The sequence below is a fragment of the Dioscorea cayenensis genome, chromosome 12 (genome assembly GCF_009730915.1).
Source record: "Dioscorea cayenensis subsp. rotundata cultivar TDr96_F1 chromosome 12, TDr96_F1_v2_PseudoChromosome.rev07_lg8_w22 25.fasta, whole genome shotgun sequence".
In the NCBI taxonomy this organism is placed as follows: Eukaryota; Viridiplantae; Streptophyta; class Magnoliopsida; order Dioscoreales; family Dioscoreaceae; genus Dioscorea; species Dioscorea cayenensis.
Genome location: NC_052482.1, coordinates 17002014 through 17024039, shown reverse-complemented (window position 1 = coordinate 17024039; position 22026 = coordinate 17002014). Strand labels below are relative to the sequence as shown.

The following is a 22026-nucleotide window of genomic DNA, read 5'->3' as shown; positions in this document are numbered from 1 at the left end:
TGTTTTATGATATTATTTTATATTTATTTAATAGGTACACGATCCGTAGCACACTGTCAGCTTGGTCAAATTCATGAAGGATGTTGCTTTTGGGGCCTTTGAAGAAATGCGGGATCAATTATCCCGCGCATTTTGGTCACTGCGATGAAACGCCATACACAAGCGATTATAGTGTGGGAAAATCAACCATCAACAACAGTGGATTGTGCTATCAGTGTTCTGAATGACAGTGAGCTCATCATGATTATTATGGTATTTTTAAAAGGAAATTATCGAATTAGAATATCCAGGACTTCCAATTAAAAAGGTTGTCCTCTTTCAAGTGCGACTGGTTTGATCCATCTCCAAATGTTGGGAAGAAAAAGTTCATAAGGGACCACAATCTTGTTGATGTCAACTATAAGAAGGCTTTAACAAATATGAACCTTTTCATTTTGGCGGAACAAAGCACTTCAAGTATATTATGCACCTTATCCAAGTATGAAGGTGACAAGGTTGACTGGTGGCTGGTGTGTAGAATTGAAATCTAGATCAGTTATTGAGATCCCTATGTCCGATTTTGCCATTCCAAGATGATGGTGAAGTAGAAGTGCATTCGATTGATAATATGACTGATGATGTAAATGACATTCTTTAAAATGATTCAAATGGTGCTTTTGTTGATGTAGTTGATGGACACGAGTGATGTTGATCTCGAAGATGTCAAGGCCGAACTCACTTGCATGAAACAGAAATGGAAGATGATGAAGATGATGAAGCTCATAACATGTCTATTGATATGGTGAATATGTTATTTAGTTTCTTTAATGCACTGAATACAGCTTTCTGCTAAATCCTCTGACATAGCATTTCTCGAAGTCAAAGTTTTATTTGTATCTATTGAGTATAATTTGCTAAAAACCTTGTAGTAGTATTTGTCTATGTCGTGCTTATTTGCACTGTACCGAGTATAATTTGCTTTCTTGACTCCTTATGAAGCATTTTCAAGTTTTTCTTTTTATGATATGCTACAGCACTTGCAATGCTTTATTTGAATTTGTTTGTGTTATTAGGATTTATAATCCTATATGTTGCAATTTAGTCATGTAGGCGCTGTCACCTGAGGTAAAGGAAGCCGATTGGGGCCATATCGAGGAGAAAATCCTTTGTGGGATGGACACTAATCCTACAAATGAAGTTAGAAGTTAATGAACTGAAATTATTGCCTTAATGATGAGCAACAAACCAGAAAGTCCTTCCTATGGATCCAAATGTACTTTGTAGATACAAATAATGACCCAACTCATATCAAATTCCTACTTATGATCTCAAGATAGTAATGATCCATTTGATGCAAACAACTAATGGAGGTAGACTTACATCGTGGTTGTGGTTCTGGGGAGATTTAAAGATTTTTTAATGATTGCGTGTTATACAGTGAATATACTACATGTTTTAAATTATACCAGTGTTAGAACTCTCATAAATGTTCATTGTGATAAACAAAGGTAAACACCCGCGTGGACACTAATGTCGCCACATAGTGGTTCAATTCTCACAAGCTACAAAAAGATTTGGGTTTCTGAGGAGTTTAGGGTATTTTTGCTCTGAGTTCAATTTATTTATTTCATTCCATTTTCAATATTGAACATCGTTGTCATTGTTTTGCGTACAATATGTGTGGGACCCTTCAATGGAGGTGTGTTAGTGTGATAGGTTGCAAGTTTCACAACGCATACAAAGATTTTTAGATAGCCTTAAAAGAAACCAAAATATAACCACATGATGTTTGGAGACATTGGAAAGCCTCTGGGATAAACCCTCGCCGAATTTGATAAAACCAGAAAAAATCTGTAAGGGTAAATAATCTAAGAAGATTAAGACCGCTGTTATATCGAGGGTCAAGATATTGAACGTTGAACATGAAGTAAAAGACTTGTATATAAATAGAATTTATTTAGATAATGAATGAATGCAATATAATAAAATTAATTAGCTGTTATAAGTAGCCATGATTGTTGTAGCATAAAGTAAAGTATTTTATTTCTTTTATTTGCCCAAATTATATATGCTTTATTAAATGATTATATGTGTATTGTCAAAATGTAAATGTCTTGTGAATGTTATAAGGATCTTCATTAGGATGAATTGATTACTGCACCATGAGTGGTTTTTGCTTTACATTACCACTAAAAAGCAAGGATGGACAAACCTTGTTTGCCTGTTTTATTAATGTCTAAAATTTCATATGTTTTCTTATTGTTAACTAAATAATCATAGCTAAAGCATATATTTTGTGTAATGTTATAGGCATCTTCATTATGGGCACGTATGCCTACTACATGAGTTGCATGGTACCCATACTAAGAAGCATGATGGACAAACTTTTTATTGATGAAAAGTCTAAATCACTCAATGTAAGTTTTTAAATTCTTTTAAATCATTAAGATTTTTCATTTTTCATAGTTTATTTATAATTATTTATTTATATATTTTATATTATGCATATAGGATAAAGTATTGAACTTGAGAGAGGCACCTCAAACAATTTCTGGATCTAGAAATGACAATTCTCAACCAATAGATGAGGTCGCACTTTATTATGAGGCAGTTGGTGGTGAAACAAAGAGAAGGGTGTATGGGCTTGGATCTCAAGCATCTTATTATTGTGGTGGTAATACAAATGCAAGCAAATCAAGTACTAGCTCTTTTGAATCACAAAATCAAGATGAGCTTCAAAATGAGTTGGCAACTATGAAGAAGAAGATAGAGGCTCAAGATAATTTGATAGTTGATTTGAAAAGAACAATTGAGATGTTGTGTAATCACATTGGTATGCCTCCTCTACATGGAACACAAAATGCAAGTAACAATCAACCAGAGGAATGTGAAGGCACAAGTGATGGAGATGGAGATGGTGGTGAAGATCCTAGACTTTTATAAATATTTGTGCTTTAATTGCTACTTTATTTTGCTTGTCTAACTTTGGGTATTTTTTTTGTATTGTTAATTGTTGTTGATGTTTACATTCTTATGTAGTAGTATTGTTGATATCCTAAATACTATGCATTGCTATATTTTATTTATAGTATAATTTATAAAAATATTAGAGATTGCTATTTTTAATTATATTTGAATTTGAGATTTAATGGATGTAGGTTCAATTAATTGGTTATCGAATGTATAGGAATTTTAACATTAAAATTACCTAGGTATTACACAGGGAATTTATATAATTTACAAAAGCGTTACCCAGGGATTATATGTTATTAATAGGATATTTACCCAGGGTTTGCCCAGGGATTTTCTATTATTAAAGATATATTTATCTAGTACTTACCCAGGGATGTTTCGTGGGGACATTTACCCAGAGATTCCCCAGGGATTAATCAGTAGGTAATTCCTGGTGTTTTATCAAATCCATTAATTAATTAGCTAGAAATATCAATTATGTATCTAGAGATTGATACGTGGGTAATTTACCTAGGGATTAGAAGTTTCGTGGGTAATATTTTACCCACGAGTGATTTAGCTAGGGCCTTAAATCCCTGGGTAAACAGATTTACCCAGGGATTTTTATAGTATTACCCACAGAATTGTCCGTGGGTAAATTATCACTTTTTTGTAGTGTTATAGTCTTTTCACATTTAGTGGATTTCTGTTATAGTCTTTATGTTGTATGTACTTCTATTTTTTTTTAATTAATATATGTGACTTACTCACTTTATATATATCTATAAAAAAAAATATTGGATAAGTGTGAGCAAATTCCAGAATAAGAGATTGCATAATTCAAAAGAAAGAATATTATCCTTCTCTTTTCTCATGCTGTTCACTGTTAAAATGAAATAGATAGACCATGGTTTCCAAATTTCTATATATATATATATATATATATATTTACATCACACTTATTTTGGCTTTATTTTTTTTCTCAATGAGAATGCTTCGTTAATTGTTGATAAAATATATAATTACTTCCATGCACATACAATATCAAAAAGAAAAATAATAATAAATAAAATTACACTAAAGATTCTAAACCCAAACCAATGGGTAGAAAAATTGAAGTGATCCAAATGGAAGAAGGTTCTATTTAATTGAAAATTTTACTGGTTTAAGTAACATATATTTTTTTATTATTATTTAGAAAAACTTCAATATGTATACATAGAAAATCAAAGTAGAAAATGTGTTTTCTAGAAATCCCTTCTCAAACATATATAATTATAAAGAAAATGAAATATAATTATTAATTAATTTTTAAAAAATATATTAGATATAGATAATTCATAGGTAGTTTAAATCAAGGCAAAACTGTCAACCCTGTCAAATTTTGCTTACGTGGCAGGGTAAAACTGACATTTCACTTCAATTTTTTTTTTTCTGTCCGAGCTGGCGTCAACTCGTTTATAACCCATCATTAGGTCAACAGTGGACAAAGGAGAAGCTATCAACGGGTCAGCCATGAAGATTTCCAAATCAAACTTCTCTTGATCTCCTTTCGTCTCTCTTTTATTCTTTTAAATCAAAAGATCCTATATTAATCAAAGACTGTGGATGAAGATGAGGAAGAGAAAAGGGTGTGGATGAAGATGAGTTTTTTCAATGGGGATTGGGGAAATACTTGCTCAGTTACCTCCACATACTGAGAGGAATTTGTATTTCCTTTTGCACAACCTTATCCGGATGAGAACGTTAGCTTCTTTTGAACCCTAGAAATCTTGTTTGGGAGATAACTTTTCTTTTTTCCACTGATGTCTGAAAGTTGTGTGATAATCAAGGTGGTGCTGAAGAAGAAGAGAGGTGTTAACCCTCTCATTAAGCTAAATCCATCATCATTTTAACTTAATGAGATAATTAAACTAACTCCTTTGAGTTGGAGGTAGCTCATATTGGAAAAAGGTTTTTTAAAATGAAATGTCAGTTTAACCCTACCACATAAGCAAAATTTGACGGAGTTGATGGCTTTTCCTTGATTTGCCAAAACAGAAAAACAAAAAATACATGCCTTAAATTGCAAAAACACAAAACGAGGGGTGGAATTTCTAATCTTCTAGAATTAGATAAATATTAATAAAAAATTTACCAATAAATATCAGAAGTGCTGGAGTAGCTCAGTTGGTTAGAGCGTGTGGCTGTTAACCACAAGGTCGAAGGTTCAAGCCCTTCCTCTAGCGTTCTTATATTATTATTATTATTTATTTATTTATTACAAATAAAATAATAGATCTTGTCCTTCTTCCATCTTATCCAATAATGCTACGAATAAAAAATATCTTAGCACGGTTCTTGCTTTCTTGTCATTCACTATTGATTATTTAACGTGTCGTTTAACATCTTCTCAATTATATATATATATATATATATATATATATATATATATATATATATATATATATATATATATATTTGCAAGAAATAAAAAATATAATAGTTTTTCTTGAATCAAAAATATTTTTTTAATGTATAAAATGTTAGAAAATTTTGTAATAATTGTGGACGGTTATTGTAAAATTATTTTAAAAATAGTAAATAAATAAATAAATCAAATTGGATGGTTTATGCAAATAACACTTTTTCCTTCTTCCATCTTATCCAATAATGCTACGAATAAAAAATATCTTTGCACGGTTCTTGCCTTTTTTTCATTCACTATTGATTATTTAACGTGTCGTTTAACATCTTCTCAATTATATATATATATATATATATATATATATTTGCAAGAAATAAAAAATATAATAGTTTTCTTGAATCAAAAAAATATTTTTTAATGTATAAAATGTTAGAAAATTTTGTAATAATTGTGGACGGTTATTGTAAAATTATTTTAAAAATAGTAAATAAATAAATAAATCAAATTGGATGGTTTATGCAAATAACACTTTTTCCTTCTTCCATCTTATCCAATAATGCTACGAATAAAAAATATCTTTGCACGGTTCTTGCCTTTTTTTCATTCACTATTGATTATTTAACGTGTCGTTTAACATCTTCTCAATTATATATATATATATATATATATATATATATATATATATATATATATATATATTTGCAAGAAATAAAAAATATAATAGTTTTCTTGAATCAAAAAAATATTTTTTAATGTATAAAATGTTAGAAAATTTTGTAATAATTGTGGACGGTTATTGTAAAATTATTTTAAAAATAGTAAATAAATAAATAAATCAAATTGGATGGTTTATGCAAGTAACACTTTTTACTACTTATATCTAATAAAGTTATTTGTGTTCAATACTTAATTTTTTGCATTAATATTGGATGTAGAAAACTAAAAATTTATTGTATCTACTAAAGTTATTTGCATTCAAGCTTTATAGCAATCCTATAATAATCTCAGGCATTGAAGGGGTAGATAATACTTTTAGGAAAGAGCTCATAAAATCATTTCAAATATTTTCTGGTACATGAATTGTTTAGGCAATTACATTACATAAAATCACCAAATAAAAATGAAACATAAATGAATTTATTTATTCTGTGAATATTATTAAAATAGGTCATTATACACTGGGGATCGGTTCGATTCACACATGGGTACAATATAAGGAGTACAAGACACTATAAATAGTTATGATATAGCACAAGTGCTTATACTGTTCTTTGTTTGATACTTAACTGACAACACAAAATTTTTTTACATTATTCTTTGAATGAGTCATATAAGGTTTTTAACAATTTATGATGCATTCAAACAATTTCTCATGCTACACTCCAAGCTCATTTATAAATCAAATAGGGGCAAAAGAGTTTGTGTTATACTATCTTTCATTTTTTTTTTTCTTAAGAAAATGGACCCCTTAAATATTTGATATGTTGTTTGTATTTTCTTATTTTAAAATTGTTTTTTTTTTTTCAACAAAAGTCTCTTTCTAAATGACTTTTTTTTTTAAAAAAAAAGAGCCGTTGACAAATAACCCACAAATGGCATTATGTACTTTTATGTATTCTTTTATTAAAAAAATACGGGAATAAAGACAAAGTGATTCACAAATTTGTTATACAGGGACAATTTTTCCCCCTATTTGAGGATACATGATTTCTTTAATTAAAAAAAAATTAACAGTGTTAATTTTTTTTTAAAATAAAATTATCACTTTAGTTAAAATATATATTTTTTTAATAAAACTTTGAGAAAAATTAATGAAAAAAAGCACATATCATAAAAAAATAATTTGCATTACGCAAACTTGTGAAGCCATAATTTTTTTTTATTTTAATTTCTCAAAAAATATATATGAAAATGGAATAATAAAAAGGAAAAATTACTGTTCACCCTTTATGAATTTCAAAAATTTCTAAACAGCCCCTCCAACTTTTGCTCACCCCGAACAACCCTTCGGTTTTAATTTAAATTCCCTTTTACCCTCTCTCGGTCACTTCAATTGGGTTAAGTTTATGAATTTTCATTTTTGCCCTTGCAAATGGTGGGAAAAACTGCCTAATCACATCATCTTTTGCACTTTATGCAATTTTTTTTCCTTCATGTTTGCTTTTTTTAAGACAAAGTTTAGAAGGCTGAGCACATCATCATCATCATCTTCTTCTTCTACCTCTTCTTCTCATTTGGCTTGTTCGATTTGAGTTCTATCGGTTTCCCGATAAGGTGAGAATTTTTTCGTTGCTCTCTCTCTTTAATGATCATTCTGCGTCAGAGAGTAACAATTTATAAAAATACAGGACTATTATGGAGAGTTATTGTGCTATTGCTAGATACAACGAGGAGGGACGAGTGCTAATGTTCACGGCGCTGACTTCTTGGGAATCAGTGTTAGCTGAGATATGTGAGCGATGGGGTCTCGATATTTCCCGTGTCAGGGTGAAGTTTATCACACCCTATGGACATAAAAGGATTTGTCCAATAGAAAACGAGGTTGACTTCCAGCGCATGTGTCACGTGTACTTCATCTTCAAATGTGCTGTAGTTGATCTTGTTGTTGAGACAGATGACGTGCCATTGTCATATCCTACTGAAAACAATTTCTTCTCGTTGTAAAGTTCTTCTCTTTTATGTTTATCCAGTCGTAGAAGTTATTTTTTGCTTAATTATCCCAATTACTGTTTAAATATATTATGTTAGCATTTAAATATTGCTTTCTCCGTCTAAAATATTTATTTACTGTTTACATATTTGTTTTAACGTTTAAATTGTTTACTTACCGTTTAAATATTTTATGCTTCTGTTTAAAACTTGCTAAGTTACCGTTTAAACATTTTATGTTTTCGTTTAAAACATTAACCATTTCCATTTAAACTTAAGTGTTGGCAGGAATTCATACTCTGCGAGCGCTTCAGTTACACCTCATGGCGACCCTGACGGTGTGACATGCCTTCCTCGTCAGATCAATCTGAAGTGTTGTCGTTGGATATCGGACAACGTTGAACATTTCAGAGACGCGCTTCGAAATTTTGCAATCAAACGAGTGATTCAGAAGCTTAAGGACCGACCCTTGTATAAAGACATCGACATTCAGAAGGACATGTTGCGGGAACATGGTGTCCACATTCTATACAAGCAGGCTTGGTTGGGAAAAGAGCATGCCAAGGTGGTCCTCGACGACAGCGACATCTCTAGCTATGATTTGTTGCTTTGGTACGTGGATAAGGTGTTTGAAACAAACCCTTGCAGCATTGCGATTGTGGAAAGAGACGGTGAGCGTTTTAAACGTGCATTCTTTTCTTTCAGTGCGTGTATTGTGGGATTTAAGAGGGCTTGCATGCCGCAATTGTTTCTCGATGATACCCACCTCCTTGGAAAGTATCGGGGTATCCTATTGGGTGCCAAAGACAAAGATGAAAACAATGGTTTTTTCCACGTTGCCTTCCGTATTGTCAACAACGAGACCAATGTCAATTGGACTTGGTTCATTTCCAAGTTAGGTGATGTTTATACGATGGAGGAGATTATCAAGAGATAATAACATTCGTGTCAGACAGGTCTAAGGGCCTTGTGAACGCTATTCCGAGAGTCTTTCCTTCTTTCCCACATGCATACGGCCTTCAACACTTGGAGGCCAATTTTATGAAAGCAAATGTCAGACTTGGGAAGGCATTGAGGGAGTAGTACTGGTCCATATACTTTCGTATTGCGTGGGCATCCATGGCTAAAGAATTCGATGATACCGTGAATGAACTGCAAGCCACATCACCCGAAGCATATCAGTGGTTGATTCATAAATCGGATATGTCACATTGGTCTAATTATCTGTTAGAGGTGAACGCTGGGGCGAGATGAATTCAAATGTCACAGAGTTGTTAAATGTGTGGATCAAAGAAGCTCGGCATTTACCAGTAATGAAAATGATCGACTCCATAAGGTATTCGAATGTTGATTTTATTTAACGCTTAAGATTTGTTCTTATCCTTTAAACTAATTTCATTATTGTGCAAAAACGTTTGTCTGTGTTTAACTTTCTTACTATTTACTTAAAATTTTCTCCTACCATTTAAACATATTTGTTACTGTTTAAATATCAGTGTCTTTGTTTAAATATCTTCGTGTTCTATGTTGTACAGGTTCAAGTTGATGTGCATGTTATGCAACCGCCATTAGCAAGTGAACAAATAGGAGACCTACTTATGCCCGGACATACATTCTTAAGTAGAGATACTTGTTGAGGAAAGCCAAAATCTTTATGTTGGTCGGTGTGTCGATGATCGTTATGAAGTGATTGACCAGTGCAGCAACTCTGTTGATCTTGCCAATAGAACTTGCTCATGCCTCGTGTGGCAAGTTTATGGTATCCCGTGCAAACATGCTTGCACTGTAATAATGCAGACAAACACCAAAGTTCAGCGATTTATTAGCGGGTACTTCACTGTTGATAATTACAAACGGGCGTATAAGAAAGCTATTTTCCCCATACCCGATAATGAAAAGCCTACGGACGAAAATCGCGAACTGTGTTTGCGACATCCTGTAATGCGAAGGCAACTTAGGTGTTCTAGACGAAAGAGGATCGAGTCGCAAGCGTCCGAGGTCCGCAAGTTACGTTACAGCCGCTGCCACGCTTCAGGTCACAATCGTAGATCTTGCAATGAAACTATCGCTGACTAGGCATTGAAAATAACTTATTTGAGTGTCAACTTTTGATATTTAAACAAAGACATTGTCTCTTAAACGTTTTACTTAAATATTTTTAGAATCAAAAATGGTATTTTAAATAAACAAAAATTTATACATAAACTCTAAGAATTTAAACAGAGACAACTATATTTAAATAATAACATAGATATTTAAATATAGAAAATGGTTTTTAAACATGTAGACACTGTTATTTAAAAGTTAACTTCGAAACACAATCATAAAACTAGGAATTTAAACAAAGATAATAATATTTAAACAAAAACTATTTTATTTAAACGATGTACAACGTTATTTACACGGTAAATCTTTCATACAAAATTATATCTCAATCTTTTTTCGCCCAAGTTGGCGAATCCCCTTTATCAGTGATGCCGGCTGCGCTCCCTTCCTTTAGTATGCCGGTAACATACTTTAAACGCAAGTAAGGGACGTCCGCTTGCGGTACTCGTAGCTTTTCACCGTCGAGCAGCTGTTCGATAAACCGTATGATGTAGACGGCGCAGTCGACACTTCTTCGTTTCTGCCTTGGGGTGTTAGTGTCGTGAACAATGGGGTAGTTTGCAGTCGTCGATTCGTCGAGGTCCATATCGACACAACGGTCAAATAGTCTCCGCTGTCCTCGAGATTTAAATTTTTGATGTTAGAATCCCGACTAAAAAAGTACTGTTTATACAATGGAAGTTATCAAAGCACTTACCATCTCCCCGGCGTCTCTGTCGTACTCCTTACTTACGACAGAGGTATGGTGCATGTATTCCTGCATCTCGTTATCAAGAACGACCACATGGAAGTGGCCATTCATGATGATTAGAAGGATGACTATGTCAACATCATGCAAGTTACGCGCGACATCTCCCATCATAGCAAGAGCTGATTCACCTGCATCCTCCTGTCTGGACATGAATAGTGTCAGCGGTCGCGTGATGGAGGCGCGCTTCGCATATGGATATGGTACTCTTGTGAGAGATTTTTAGATTATGCAAACGAACACGTCCATCACATCGTCTATTACCATTTCCTTCCCGTCCAGCATCGTGTATAAGCTGGCTCATGTGGTGCTGATACAGTTATTCTTCCATATGATAGTACTGTCGTTATACCGTAAAAAATAAAGTTAAACAGAGACTAACCAATTTAAATGGTGACACATAATTTTAAACGGTGAACAAAATATTTAAACGGAGACTCTAAAAGTTAAATAGTATATAAAATATTTAAAGGTTAAATGCAAAATTTAAACGTTAAAGACAAATATTTAAACGATAACCCACTAAGTTAAATGATATTGATACTTATGAATCCATCCAGCAACTGAGGAAGATGTTTAATAACCCCTCCTCGAACACGTCTAACTGCCCTTGTCCGGGGTATTTCTTCTTCTTCGATCGAAAGTCCGTCCGCACTTCCTTGAATTGTTGGTTGGCGAGGACCATACTGTCAACCGCGGCCGCAACACCTGTCATTGTTTTTTCATTGCCAGGTGCTGTTGTTGATGGTTGTGGGAGAGTTTCTCCCTTCGATGCGGTAACGATTTTGACTGAAGCAACGACAGCTGATTTGATCAAAGCAATGATTTTGTTGACAATGCTGCCAATGATTTTCTCAACTGCTGGGATGACAACAGCATTTGCCGGAGCATCTACCGGAGACACAATCTTTGCTTGTTCTTGTTGTAAAGGGATTGTGATCGTGTCTACCTTCGACATGGCACCATCGACTGCCGGCTCCACCGAGATGGAGATCCCTTTGGCCACCATATCGACTACAGCTGCAGCTTCTTCCGGAATAGTTTTCTCAAATGCTGCCGTTGTAACCTGCCGATCAACTGCCAGTGGTGCTGCTATTGCTTCATTATCGACCGGTGGAGAAAGAGACATTATTATTTTTGTTCTTTTTGCGAGTCTCTTAAAACGTTGCTCTTTCTGAACGGCCATCCCAATGACGTTGTCATCATCAAAATCTGATGGTATCGCACTCACGTTCTTGGCATCTTGGCTTTTCCGGGTGGCATCCGTGACTGGTGCCCGTTCCTCTAATGTTTCCACCCGAGCGACAAGTCGAGGGAACTCTGTCATCAGTACGTGGCACCCTTGCAGCAGACGTGCGTTGACATCGTCGCCAAGGGTAGCCGTTGTCATGGGGGGGGGATGCTTCGGTAGGAGGGGATGTTGCCGTCGGGGGAGGGGGTGTTTCCACCGGGCGGGGTATGGCGAGGCTACTCCGGCGCCTAGGAACTCATACAGGTGAACGAAGTCGAAGGCGCCTGGAAGAGGATGGCCTCTCATCCTGCCTTCGAGCCAGTGGTTCGGGAGTAATAGTATTCCCCCGGCGGATGTAGGCATGTCGAGTCGGGCTTGGCCCGCGGGTTGCCCGCCCCTGCCAATAAAAATTGGCGGGTTGGGTTGGTATTTTATAGACCCGCCTGGGAGGCGGGCCGCTGGCTGGGCGGGCGGGCGGGTTGGGGCGGGTCGACCCGCGCCCGCCTCTAATATATATATAATGTATTTTATATAATATATATATATATATATTGATATTGACATATTGTTAAGGATTTAAATTAAAAAATAAATAAATAATTTTAATGAAGTTTAATATGTATTTAATTATGTTTTTAAAAAGAAATATGGAGATAACAAAACATTTTTAATGACTCGGGTTGATTTTTGATGAATATTATGATTGTAATGGATGTTTTTTTATTTTTGTGCTTTGTTAATTTTTGTTAAATTTTTTTGTTGATTGTAATGGATGAATGTTATAATTGTAATAAATGTTTTTATCTTGTGGTTTGTTGTTGTTTTTTTAAATTTTTGTTGATTGTAAATTTATAATAATGTTTTTTTATTTAGAGATTTTTGTAATTATTGTTGATTTTTGTTAGGTTTTTGAATATTATAATGGATGTTTTTTTATTTTTGTTAATTATTGCATGTTTTAATTTTTAATTTAGTTTTTTTATGAATTTATAATGAATGTTTCAATGTTTCATATATTACAACATTTATAAAAAGAAAATAAATTAATTATTTTGATTTTTTGGCGGGCCGGCCCGCCCAACCCACAACCCAAAACGGGTCTGGTCGGGTTGGCATTTTGCCGGCCCGCCCCGCCCCGCCAAATGACGGGTTTTGGCGGGCCGCGGGCTGGCCCGTCCCGCCAACCCGTTTTGACTGCTCTAGGCGGATGGCCCAAATGAAGATTTCTTCACCCACATTCGCCATGACCAGCTCAGGAAATTAACATAATTAAATAACACAAAGTCAGTGAAAACCGCGTTTTAAACACGGATAACTAGTTTTTAAACGATAATAAATATTTTTAAACATATAATCCAACAATTTAAACAGTTTACACAGGGTTTTAAATGGTATCCAAAATATTTAAACTGAGAAAAACATAATTTAAACACTAAGTCAAGAATTTAAACACTGTGTTCATATATTTAAACACTAAATCATATTGTTAAATAGAGAATTTTACTATTTAAATAGAGACTCATGATTTATTACCTCTTTTCCTATGAGCAATGACAATATGGTTTCAATCGTCGCTTGTTTCACCATAGCACAACATCCTCGAGGTCTTGCCAAATCGTACCTTCTTTTTGTTGCCGGTTAGCTAGTAAAACCAGAAATTCAGCGCGACTGAGCAATGTTTGATGTACCCAGTATTCGTCTTTTTCCCAACGCATCTTGCTTGCACTCGAGCGGCCGCTTGTGGGACGTCCTCCATCAGCCACTTGTGCGTCACTTGCGCCCATGCATAGCGTCCCATGGCAGAGAGGTCATCGATATAGCCAACTATTCAGTTCGGAACCGAGCAGGACGTGTTTAGGAAGAGGATTGTACCCATCAGGTACACCATCAGGAGTTTGTTAAAATTTTCTTCTTCTTTTCTATGTTGAACAAGATGCTTAAGTGTTCTCTTGATGGAGTCTGTGTGTCTCTCATAGGTTATGGAAAAATATGTATCTTCAAAAGTGGAGCTTGTTTTCTTCTTCTTCTGAAGTACGACTGCGTTTCCATCACAACGCAGTCCAAGAACGAGAGCCACATCTTGGGTCTGAAACTTACCAAGCTTTCTCCGATCCTGAATTTGTTGGTGCGGTCATCATATCTCTGCAGCAAAGAATCAAGGAGGGCCCTCTCTTGGAACACAGCTTCATTCTCAGTGAATGCTGCAAACAATGTCCTCCGGATTATCTCCCAGTGTCGTCCACTCATGTGAACTTTTAACTCAGCAATAGTCTCCTCTACCGGTGTCAAGTAGCATTGCCCATTAACTAGATTGACCAGCATAATCACAAGCCTGAGACAATAACCATATATTAAACAGTATTCAGACAAATTTAAGCGGATTGTTAATGTTTTTAAATGGTAAACTAAATGTTTAAACGGAGACATAAGTATTTAAACATGAACATCACAACATAAATAGATACCTCACAATTTAAACACTAACATCAAACGTTTAAATACAATCCCATTACTTAAACGGAAACCTCATTTTTAAAACTGCAACCATATCAACGTAAAGGGAAAACCTACATTGTAAACATTACACAGCATAACAATAGAAAAATCTCTTTCGATCATGTGCATAGATGAAAATGAAAACCAAAACAAAACCATAGCCGATGAATCTCCCTGCGGACTTCAATATTATCCAATAAAAACAGAACCACAAAACAAAACCGAAAAATATCCTTTTCTAACAGAATCGTTTAAAAAAAACACACCTCGGCTCAATACCTTATACTGGGAGCTGATGAAATACCAAATACTTGAGCGGGAATTCTTCTCCGAACAATGGTGGAAAGCAAAGTTCTTCTTCGAGACAGGGATGCCCAGGCATAGACAACTTCGGAAATGGAAAAGCTGAAGAGGCGAAGAGAGAAAAAAAAAATATAATCGGTGGCACTAATGATTGTTTCTAGGGATTACCCAAAACAATAACCCCCACTCTTTCTCAAATAGGACACATGATTGCACTGCCACAACTTCCCATGCAAGGGGCAATTTCATCCATAAAATTCAAAAATAACCCTATTACAGCCGGTTACAACTTTTGGGGGTTTGAAAATCATTGACTTTAAAAAGATGGTGTTTTTAGGGATTGCCAAATTAAGGGGGTGTTTTTGGAAATATTGTAAAGTTAGGGGTTTTTTTGTCAATTTTCACTAATAAAAAAAGCAAAGAATTAAAAACCAAAAGCCCGGACACTTTCCAATATTTTTTTTATGAAAGTTAGACTTTTAAAAAAAAGGAAATTTTAAATTAAAAATTTCTAAATTAAAGTTTAACCCCAAATTAATTAATTGAATATTAAATAATATGTATCCATTTTATCAAAAAGAAATAGTAATAATAATAACACAAATGATAAAATTTAAACCGTATTACCAATAATTAAATCCTTATTTGTCTCATTCATCAGTTCCTTTTAAGCTAAAATCTCTCTGTCGGCACAACAAAACAGACACAGACCTCCTCTTCCCTCTTTTTCTATCATTATTCTCCTTTCTCTTTCTCTCTCTCTCTCTCTCTCTCTCTCTCTCTCTCTCTCTCTCTTAATCCTTGCCCTAGCTTGCTGGAACCCTCGACGGTGCCAGAATCAATGGCCACCTGCAACGAGGACAACTGCGTATTACTCGCTTGTATGGCTCGATTGGATCCATTATCTACTTTGCTTTGTTTGGTTCATGTTACTGTTCATTTTGAAGGTTGCTAGCTTAATGAATAAAGCTGAGTGGTTTGGAGGAAAATTAGATGAAAAGAGAGAAGCTGATGATTTGGGAGGAATGGGAAGCGAAATGTCATTAATTAGACATGGTAGTGGTGACTAGTTCTCACAGGCATGGAGGGTAATTTGGGATTTTTCTCTATTATATAAAGCTGAAGGGCAGCAATGGAAGGAGGCATCCAGAATTTCGAATCTAAACTTTCTCGCCTTTCTTATGCTTCTTTTCTCTCTGAATTACTTTTAGCTTTGTGCTAGGGTATTGAGAAATCTCCAGGCTAGTCCTCTGATTTCTCTTGGTTTGGTTGTTGATTGTATTGAACTCTTTTCCATTTCAATATAAGTATGGTGCTGGTTTATTTGGTTACTGAAATTTCTACAGGAAAGTTGCTGAAGCTTAGAGATTGGCATCAGTTCACTTGAAAATCTCCCTGGAATTTTTTATTTTCTTGTTTCAATGTTGTTATTTCTCAATTTAATGTGTAAAAATTGGTTTCTTTGCAATAATTTCTTTTGTATAGGGATGTTGGTCATTTAAATTTATATGTTACTGAACTTGGAAAACTTGAGCACTTGCATTGTTTGTTGTTTGTAACTCTATTTGATTTGATGTAAGTAGGTGTGATGTAAAATAATTTACATGTAAAAGCTCCTTTTTGATGTTTGGTTTGCTGCAAAACTATCACTTATAAGTAAAATAATTCACTTGAAGACCCCATTTGCATTTTAACTTACAGCCAAATTGGCTGTAAGTTGAAATCTTACAAAACTTATTCCTTACCCTCACTCTCTCTTCCATGTATGCAATACCTTCAATTCCTAATCCCTCAATCGAGCTCTGACAAGCCATCATCTCCTCACTCCGTTCCAGAGCTGTGATTTCTTTCTTGCGGTTTTGCGATTGAGAGATCGAGATAGCAACCAAGCTCCCGATGATGATGATAGCGTTGGTGTTGCTGGTGTCAGTGGTTCCCGGATGATCCCCTCACTTCGACCCTCAGTCAGTAAGCACCAAGTGCACATCTCGGAGGACATCATGACGCCATGGCCATTGGCAAGTACTTCGTTATCAATCCCTCTGATTCCGGTCCCTTTCCTAAAGCTTATGGATTCACTGTTATGGTTAGGGTTCGTGCTTCATCTTCCTTTTCTCTGCGGAATCAATGGGAGAATTAGTGATATTTTGTGTCAGAAATGTCAGATCTGTTGATTTGGTGGTCGTTGCTTGTTTATAGGTGACCCCACTGTACGGGAACAACATCCACTTCGATGGAGGCCGGGGATTACCTCGCTTTTTTTCTGGACTCCTGATCACATGCCTCCTGTTAATGTCACTGTTATTATTATCCTATTAGATCGAGTGTTGAAAGAAAGCAATGTAAAATTGTGAGACTACATTAATGGTAAGCAAAAGAGTATTGTGGTGGTTTCTTTACTATCATGTAAGAACTCTGGAATTGAATATTGGACTGGTATCTCATGTAAGTTTTGCTTTTATGTATTGGGGGGTAGAATTTATGCTGGAGGACAATTTATGAATGAAGACTTAACTATGAAACATATAGTTTGATGAGTTTCATAAACTTGATGATGCTACATTTGAAACTTTTTTTTTTAATCCTTATTATGTAATTCACGGAGGAGCAAATGCAGGACATGAATAGAGTAACGAACTCAAGGATGGCATGGTTGAGCTTTCTTTCCCTTGTTGTCTGTTTATCAATTGCAGGCTTGCAGCTATGACTTTTAAATAAATAAAATGAATTAACTTAAATCCATTTAAATAAATAAGATAGATTTTAAACGAAATATTGAAGAAAATTATAAAATATAAAAATTTTTAAAAAAAGGGCAATCTCACCACTTACTTCACATGGTGATTTTAACCCACAATTTACATCAAACCAAACACTAGAAAAGTAAATACAATATTTTCATTTATATGCAACCAAACAACCATAATGTAAATGAAAATACAGTAATTTCAATTACATGTAATTTAACTTTCAATGTAATTTGAAATACAGGCAACCAAACAACCCCTAAGGGGCTGTTTGGTTCGTGGTAATGACATATTACTACGTAATTAGATTAGCATGGTAATATGAGTGGGAATGTTGTATGGTTAAGAATATTACGGTAATTTGATATAACCATGTTTGGTTGTGAACTCTTATTACTGGGAATAATTCATTACCGTGTTTGGTTGTAAATTCTTATTACTGGGAATAATTCATTGTCGTGTTTGGTTGTCATGGTAATGAATTTGCTAAAATATAAAAAGATATAAGATTACCACGGTAATCCAAGATAGACATCAAATTTGGTGGTAATAGGATTACCAACTTTTTTGGTAATATTTATAAGTTGGTAGTGTGATATTACCATCCAGATTACCATCGGTGCAATGCCAAACATGGTAATATTTTCATATTACCATGTAACACATGGTAATCTTTCTACATTGCCACGAACCAAACGGCCCCTAAGTATCTTGAATTTTTTTAGTTAGAGCTACATTGTGCAGTAGTTATTTTATTATGTTTGAGGCACAAAATGGATTAGTTAATTGGTTGATGAAATAATTTCTAGTCACATTTACCATTGTTTCTCTATCCACTAGTAATAGTTAAGGTTTCAAAATTTGAATTTGTGAATATTTGTTGTGGTTAGAGAAGTCTATTACTGCTCACAACAAGTCAGCAAGAGAATTGGACAGATTTAGGATTCTGGCAGAATAACAACATCAAAACTTTATTTGTTTGTTTATTTATTTTAGGTAACCAATGGTTCTTGAATTTAAAATAATTATTCTCTTAGCATCTTCAGGGCGTGTTTGGATAGATGTAACAACTAATTAACACTGCTGGAATGGAGATCATTTTCTAATTCTTGCAAAGAACTCATGCGTAATGGAGAAAATTGTTGTTTTTGTTTTGATGAGTGCCAAAGTTTGCTTAGGCTTTTGAATTGGACCATTGATTTTATTGGAAGCATGTAGAGGATCTCGAACACAAAATTGTTGTTGGTTCCAACTGATGATGTTAATGTTGCGTTACTCATTATCTTCACTTTTAGTAACCAATCATGAAAAGAGTTTTTGGTTTGTTGGAAATTATAGAATTAATCTGATTTATTTATAAAGAAGAATTATATTATGATTAGGATAAATTTTTTTTAAAAATAAGTAATTATTAATTTAAGTAAAATATATCTTAAGAAAGTTATCATTTATTTTTAATTTTATCTTAATCATAATCCTTCTCTATAAATAAAACACACATGAATTCAATAATCTTCTAAAAAAAAACTCTTAATTCTTGATTATGAGCAAGGTAACACTAACATCAGTTGGAACTTGCAACGACCTTGTGTTTGAAATCTTATGTAGACTTCCAACAAGATTAGTGGTTCGATTCAAAAGCGTAAGCAAACTATGGTAATCAATCATCTCTCATCCCTATTTCATTAATTCTATAGCAGGTTTCATACATCAGTCTGTATATTTCCATTACTTTCTCTCAGGTAACAATACACCCTCCTCCGTCCCTGATCTTTCTTTTACCATCCTTGAACATGATGCAGAGAACACCTTTGGTAGCATTGAAATGGTTAATGTATTCCGCTCTTTCTTTGGTTTACTAATTTACCATGCTCATATGTTAATTAAGTTTTGGATTGAATTTCAATTCGACCTTCTCTATATATATAATCCAGTGACCAAGCATTTCAAACGACTTCCAAGTTTACATCGACAATTCTCCATTGTAGATATTATCCTCACACCTGATCAACAACTCTTTAGTCTCTCATTTACTTCCTTTAAGCATCATGGTCATTATAACTGTCATATCAGTAAGTATTTCTCCAATAGTGAGTCATGGGAGATCATATATTCATGAGTAATGCTATATCGTGCGAATAAGTTGCACGAATTCATCACACGAATGACGTGGATGACACTTTATCTCTCCTAGTCAGTTGATTTAAACAATAATTAAAAGAAAAGGTGAAAAGAAAGGCATGCCCTCCTTTATCTTTTCTCCCACCTCCCTTCATCCTCACGCCACCACCGAACCCAGTCTCTTAGCGCTGCCGAACCTCGTCTTCCATCTCTGAAACCGGAAAAATACCCTCGCCCGCCCCAAATAACCAACCCGATCCGCGTTCCATCCCATCTTTGTATTTATTTACAAACACGGTCAACGCCACGCAAACGAGCCAAATATAAACCACTCTCCGATGAACCGGAACCCTAAGATCTGGTTGATGACTCTATTTTCTCTGAGCTTAGGAGTGGTTGATGTCCTTAGGGATCTCTTGTCTTCTGAGCTTGGGAAGCATGATTATGATTGTTAATGGAATTCGATTCAATTGGATCTTGTGTTTTTAATTGGGATTCTCTTTTCACCTTGTTGAATTTGTGGAAATTTTTTTAGAGGTTTTGCAAAGCGATCTTGTTGATGATTTGATTTTTTTTTTGTGTGGTTATGGATATGTGATTATCTGCGTATATATGTGAAGGATCATTTGATTTTCTGGTTCTTGTTGCTGATTTTTGAACCATTGTTTGATTACTTTTGTTTTTTTAATGAAATTTATTTATTTAGGTTTTTGAATTTTCATTGTGAGATTTTCTTTTTCTTTTGCAACTCTATTTCAACAAATTAGTTCTGAGCTTAGGAGTGGTTGATGTTCTTAGGATCTCTTGTCTTCTAATCTTGGGAGGCATGATTATGATGGGTAATAGAATTTGATGAGTGGTTACGGCAATCAAGGAATGGCAAAATATATGTATCTGAATCAAATATTTTTTTTAAATGTATATGCAATCAATTGGTAAGACTCTCAATCCACTTCCTAGCCAAATTTTAAGCAATCTCCTTGGCTGCGACTTCTACCTCCAAACTTGACCCAACCTTCATTACCTGCAAATAAAATTTATCTATTCTAAATTGATATATAAACAACCATAACAAATAATCAATTCAAATGGCTAACTATAAAAAATATTTGTAAAACTTAAAACAATAGCAGTAAGTTACATATTCATATGGCTATAGTTCTACAAAAATAATAATCACCCTTACAGATCTAGAATGACTGGAATGCAACAAAGTAGTGACACATTCAATCATTCCAAACAGATTCTTGTTATCCCAGTATCATTCACTACATTACCATCTCAAAATAAAATTAAAAAAACAAAAAAAAATACCTTATGAAAGTGTATGGAATTCCAGAATCAACCAAACACTGCTCAATCTTAAGCTTAGATGAAAGGCCGGGACAACTGCAACGATATTTGTTGGCGTCAATTGTGTTCGACCGTGTTTGCAAATAAATACAAAAATGGAATGGGCAACCGTGTTTGTGAGGGTATTTGCCGGCGTTGGCGATGGGAGAAGGGGTTCGGCGGCGGTGGAAGATGGTTCGGTGGTGGCGTGAGGATGAAGGGAGGTGGGAGAAAGGAGGGCATGCCTTTCTTTTCACCTTTTGTTTTAATTATTTTTTAAATCAACTGACTAGGAGAGATAAAAGAGCCATCCACGTCATTCGTGTGATGAATTCGTGCAACTTATTCGCACGATATAGCATTACTCTCATATTCATTCATGACTCATATCTCGACAATCCCTATAAAAATGGCACTTTCTTTTAACAATTCTGTTAACTGGGTGATCTTGGATGGCAATGATGGAAATTATGTTCTTTCTTTGAACGTGGTGGATTTTTCTATAAAGAAACTTTCACTTCCTTTTCCTTTTACTATTGGGTTAGATTTTTATTGGAGATTTGTCTTGTATTTTAAAGAATGCTGAGGGCACTTGTATTTGATTATGCCGAAAAACATGTTTGATTTTGTTTTTATATCGTGGAGCCTACAGAAGATTTTTCCAAATGGATTATTGTTTATAACATTGATCTTGGTTTCAAGAAAAATGAACTTCTTTGTGCATATCCAATGTGTTGGCCAAAAACCAATTGGCTAAAACCATCTCCTCCAATCCTTTGGCCCTAAACTAATTGCTCAAAACCATTAGCCCAAAACCAATGAACAAATCCATGGATTATAAACTAATGGCTCATTAAACCATCAACATGGAGCTCTTGGTTTTGGGTAAATTTGTGGGCTAGTTCCTCTCTATAAATAGAGAAGATTAGCTTCTCATTCTTACATACAACCAAAG

The 22026-nt window shown here is 34.5% G+C and overlaps 2 protein-coding genes and 1 non-coding gene across 3 annotated transcripts; 2 read left to right on the top strand and 1 right to left on the bottom strand.

The window, feature by feature from the left end:
- The first annotated feature begins 144 nt into the window (after positions 1 to 144).
- LOC120273223 lies at positions 145 to 3029 on the top strand. Its single transcript, XM_039279854.1, has 5 exons — positions 145 to 252; positions 324 to 509; positions 669 to 768; positions 2290 to 2396; positions 2491 to 3029. The coding sequence occupies exons 1-5, from the start codon at positions 145 to 147 to the stop codon at positions 2920 to 2922; spliced, it is 933 nt and encodes a 310-aa protein (XP_039135788.1). The 3' UTR covers positions 2923 to 3029.
- A 2056-nt stretch (positions 3030 to 5085) lies between these two features.
- Positions 5086 to 5159, top strand: TRNAN-GUU. The gene has a single exon. It is a non-coding gene; the product is annotated as a tRNA-Asn (tRNA).
- A 5259-nt stretch (positions 5160 to 10418) lies between these two features.
- On the bottom strand, positions 10419 to 10994 carry LOC120273222. The gene is made up of 2 exons (XM_039279853.1): positions 10791 to 10994; positions 10419 to 10706 (listed from the first exon to the last, which is right to left on the bottom strand). The coding sequence occupies exons 1-2, from the start codon at positions 10992 to 10994 to the stop codon at positions 10419 to 10421; spliced, it is 492 nt and encodes a 163-aa protein (XP_039135787.1).
- Positions 10995 to 22026: the final 11032 nt, after the last annotated feature.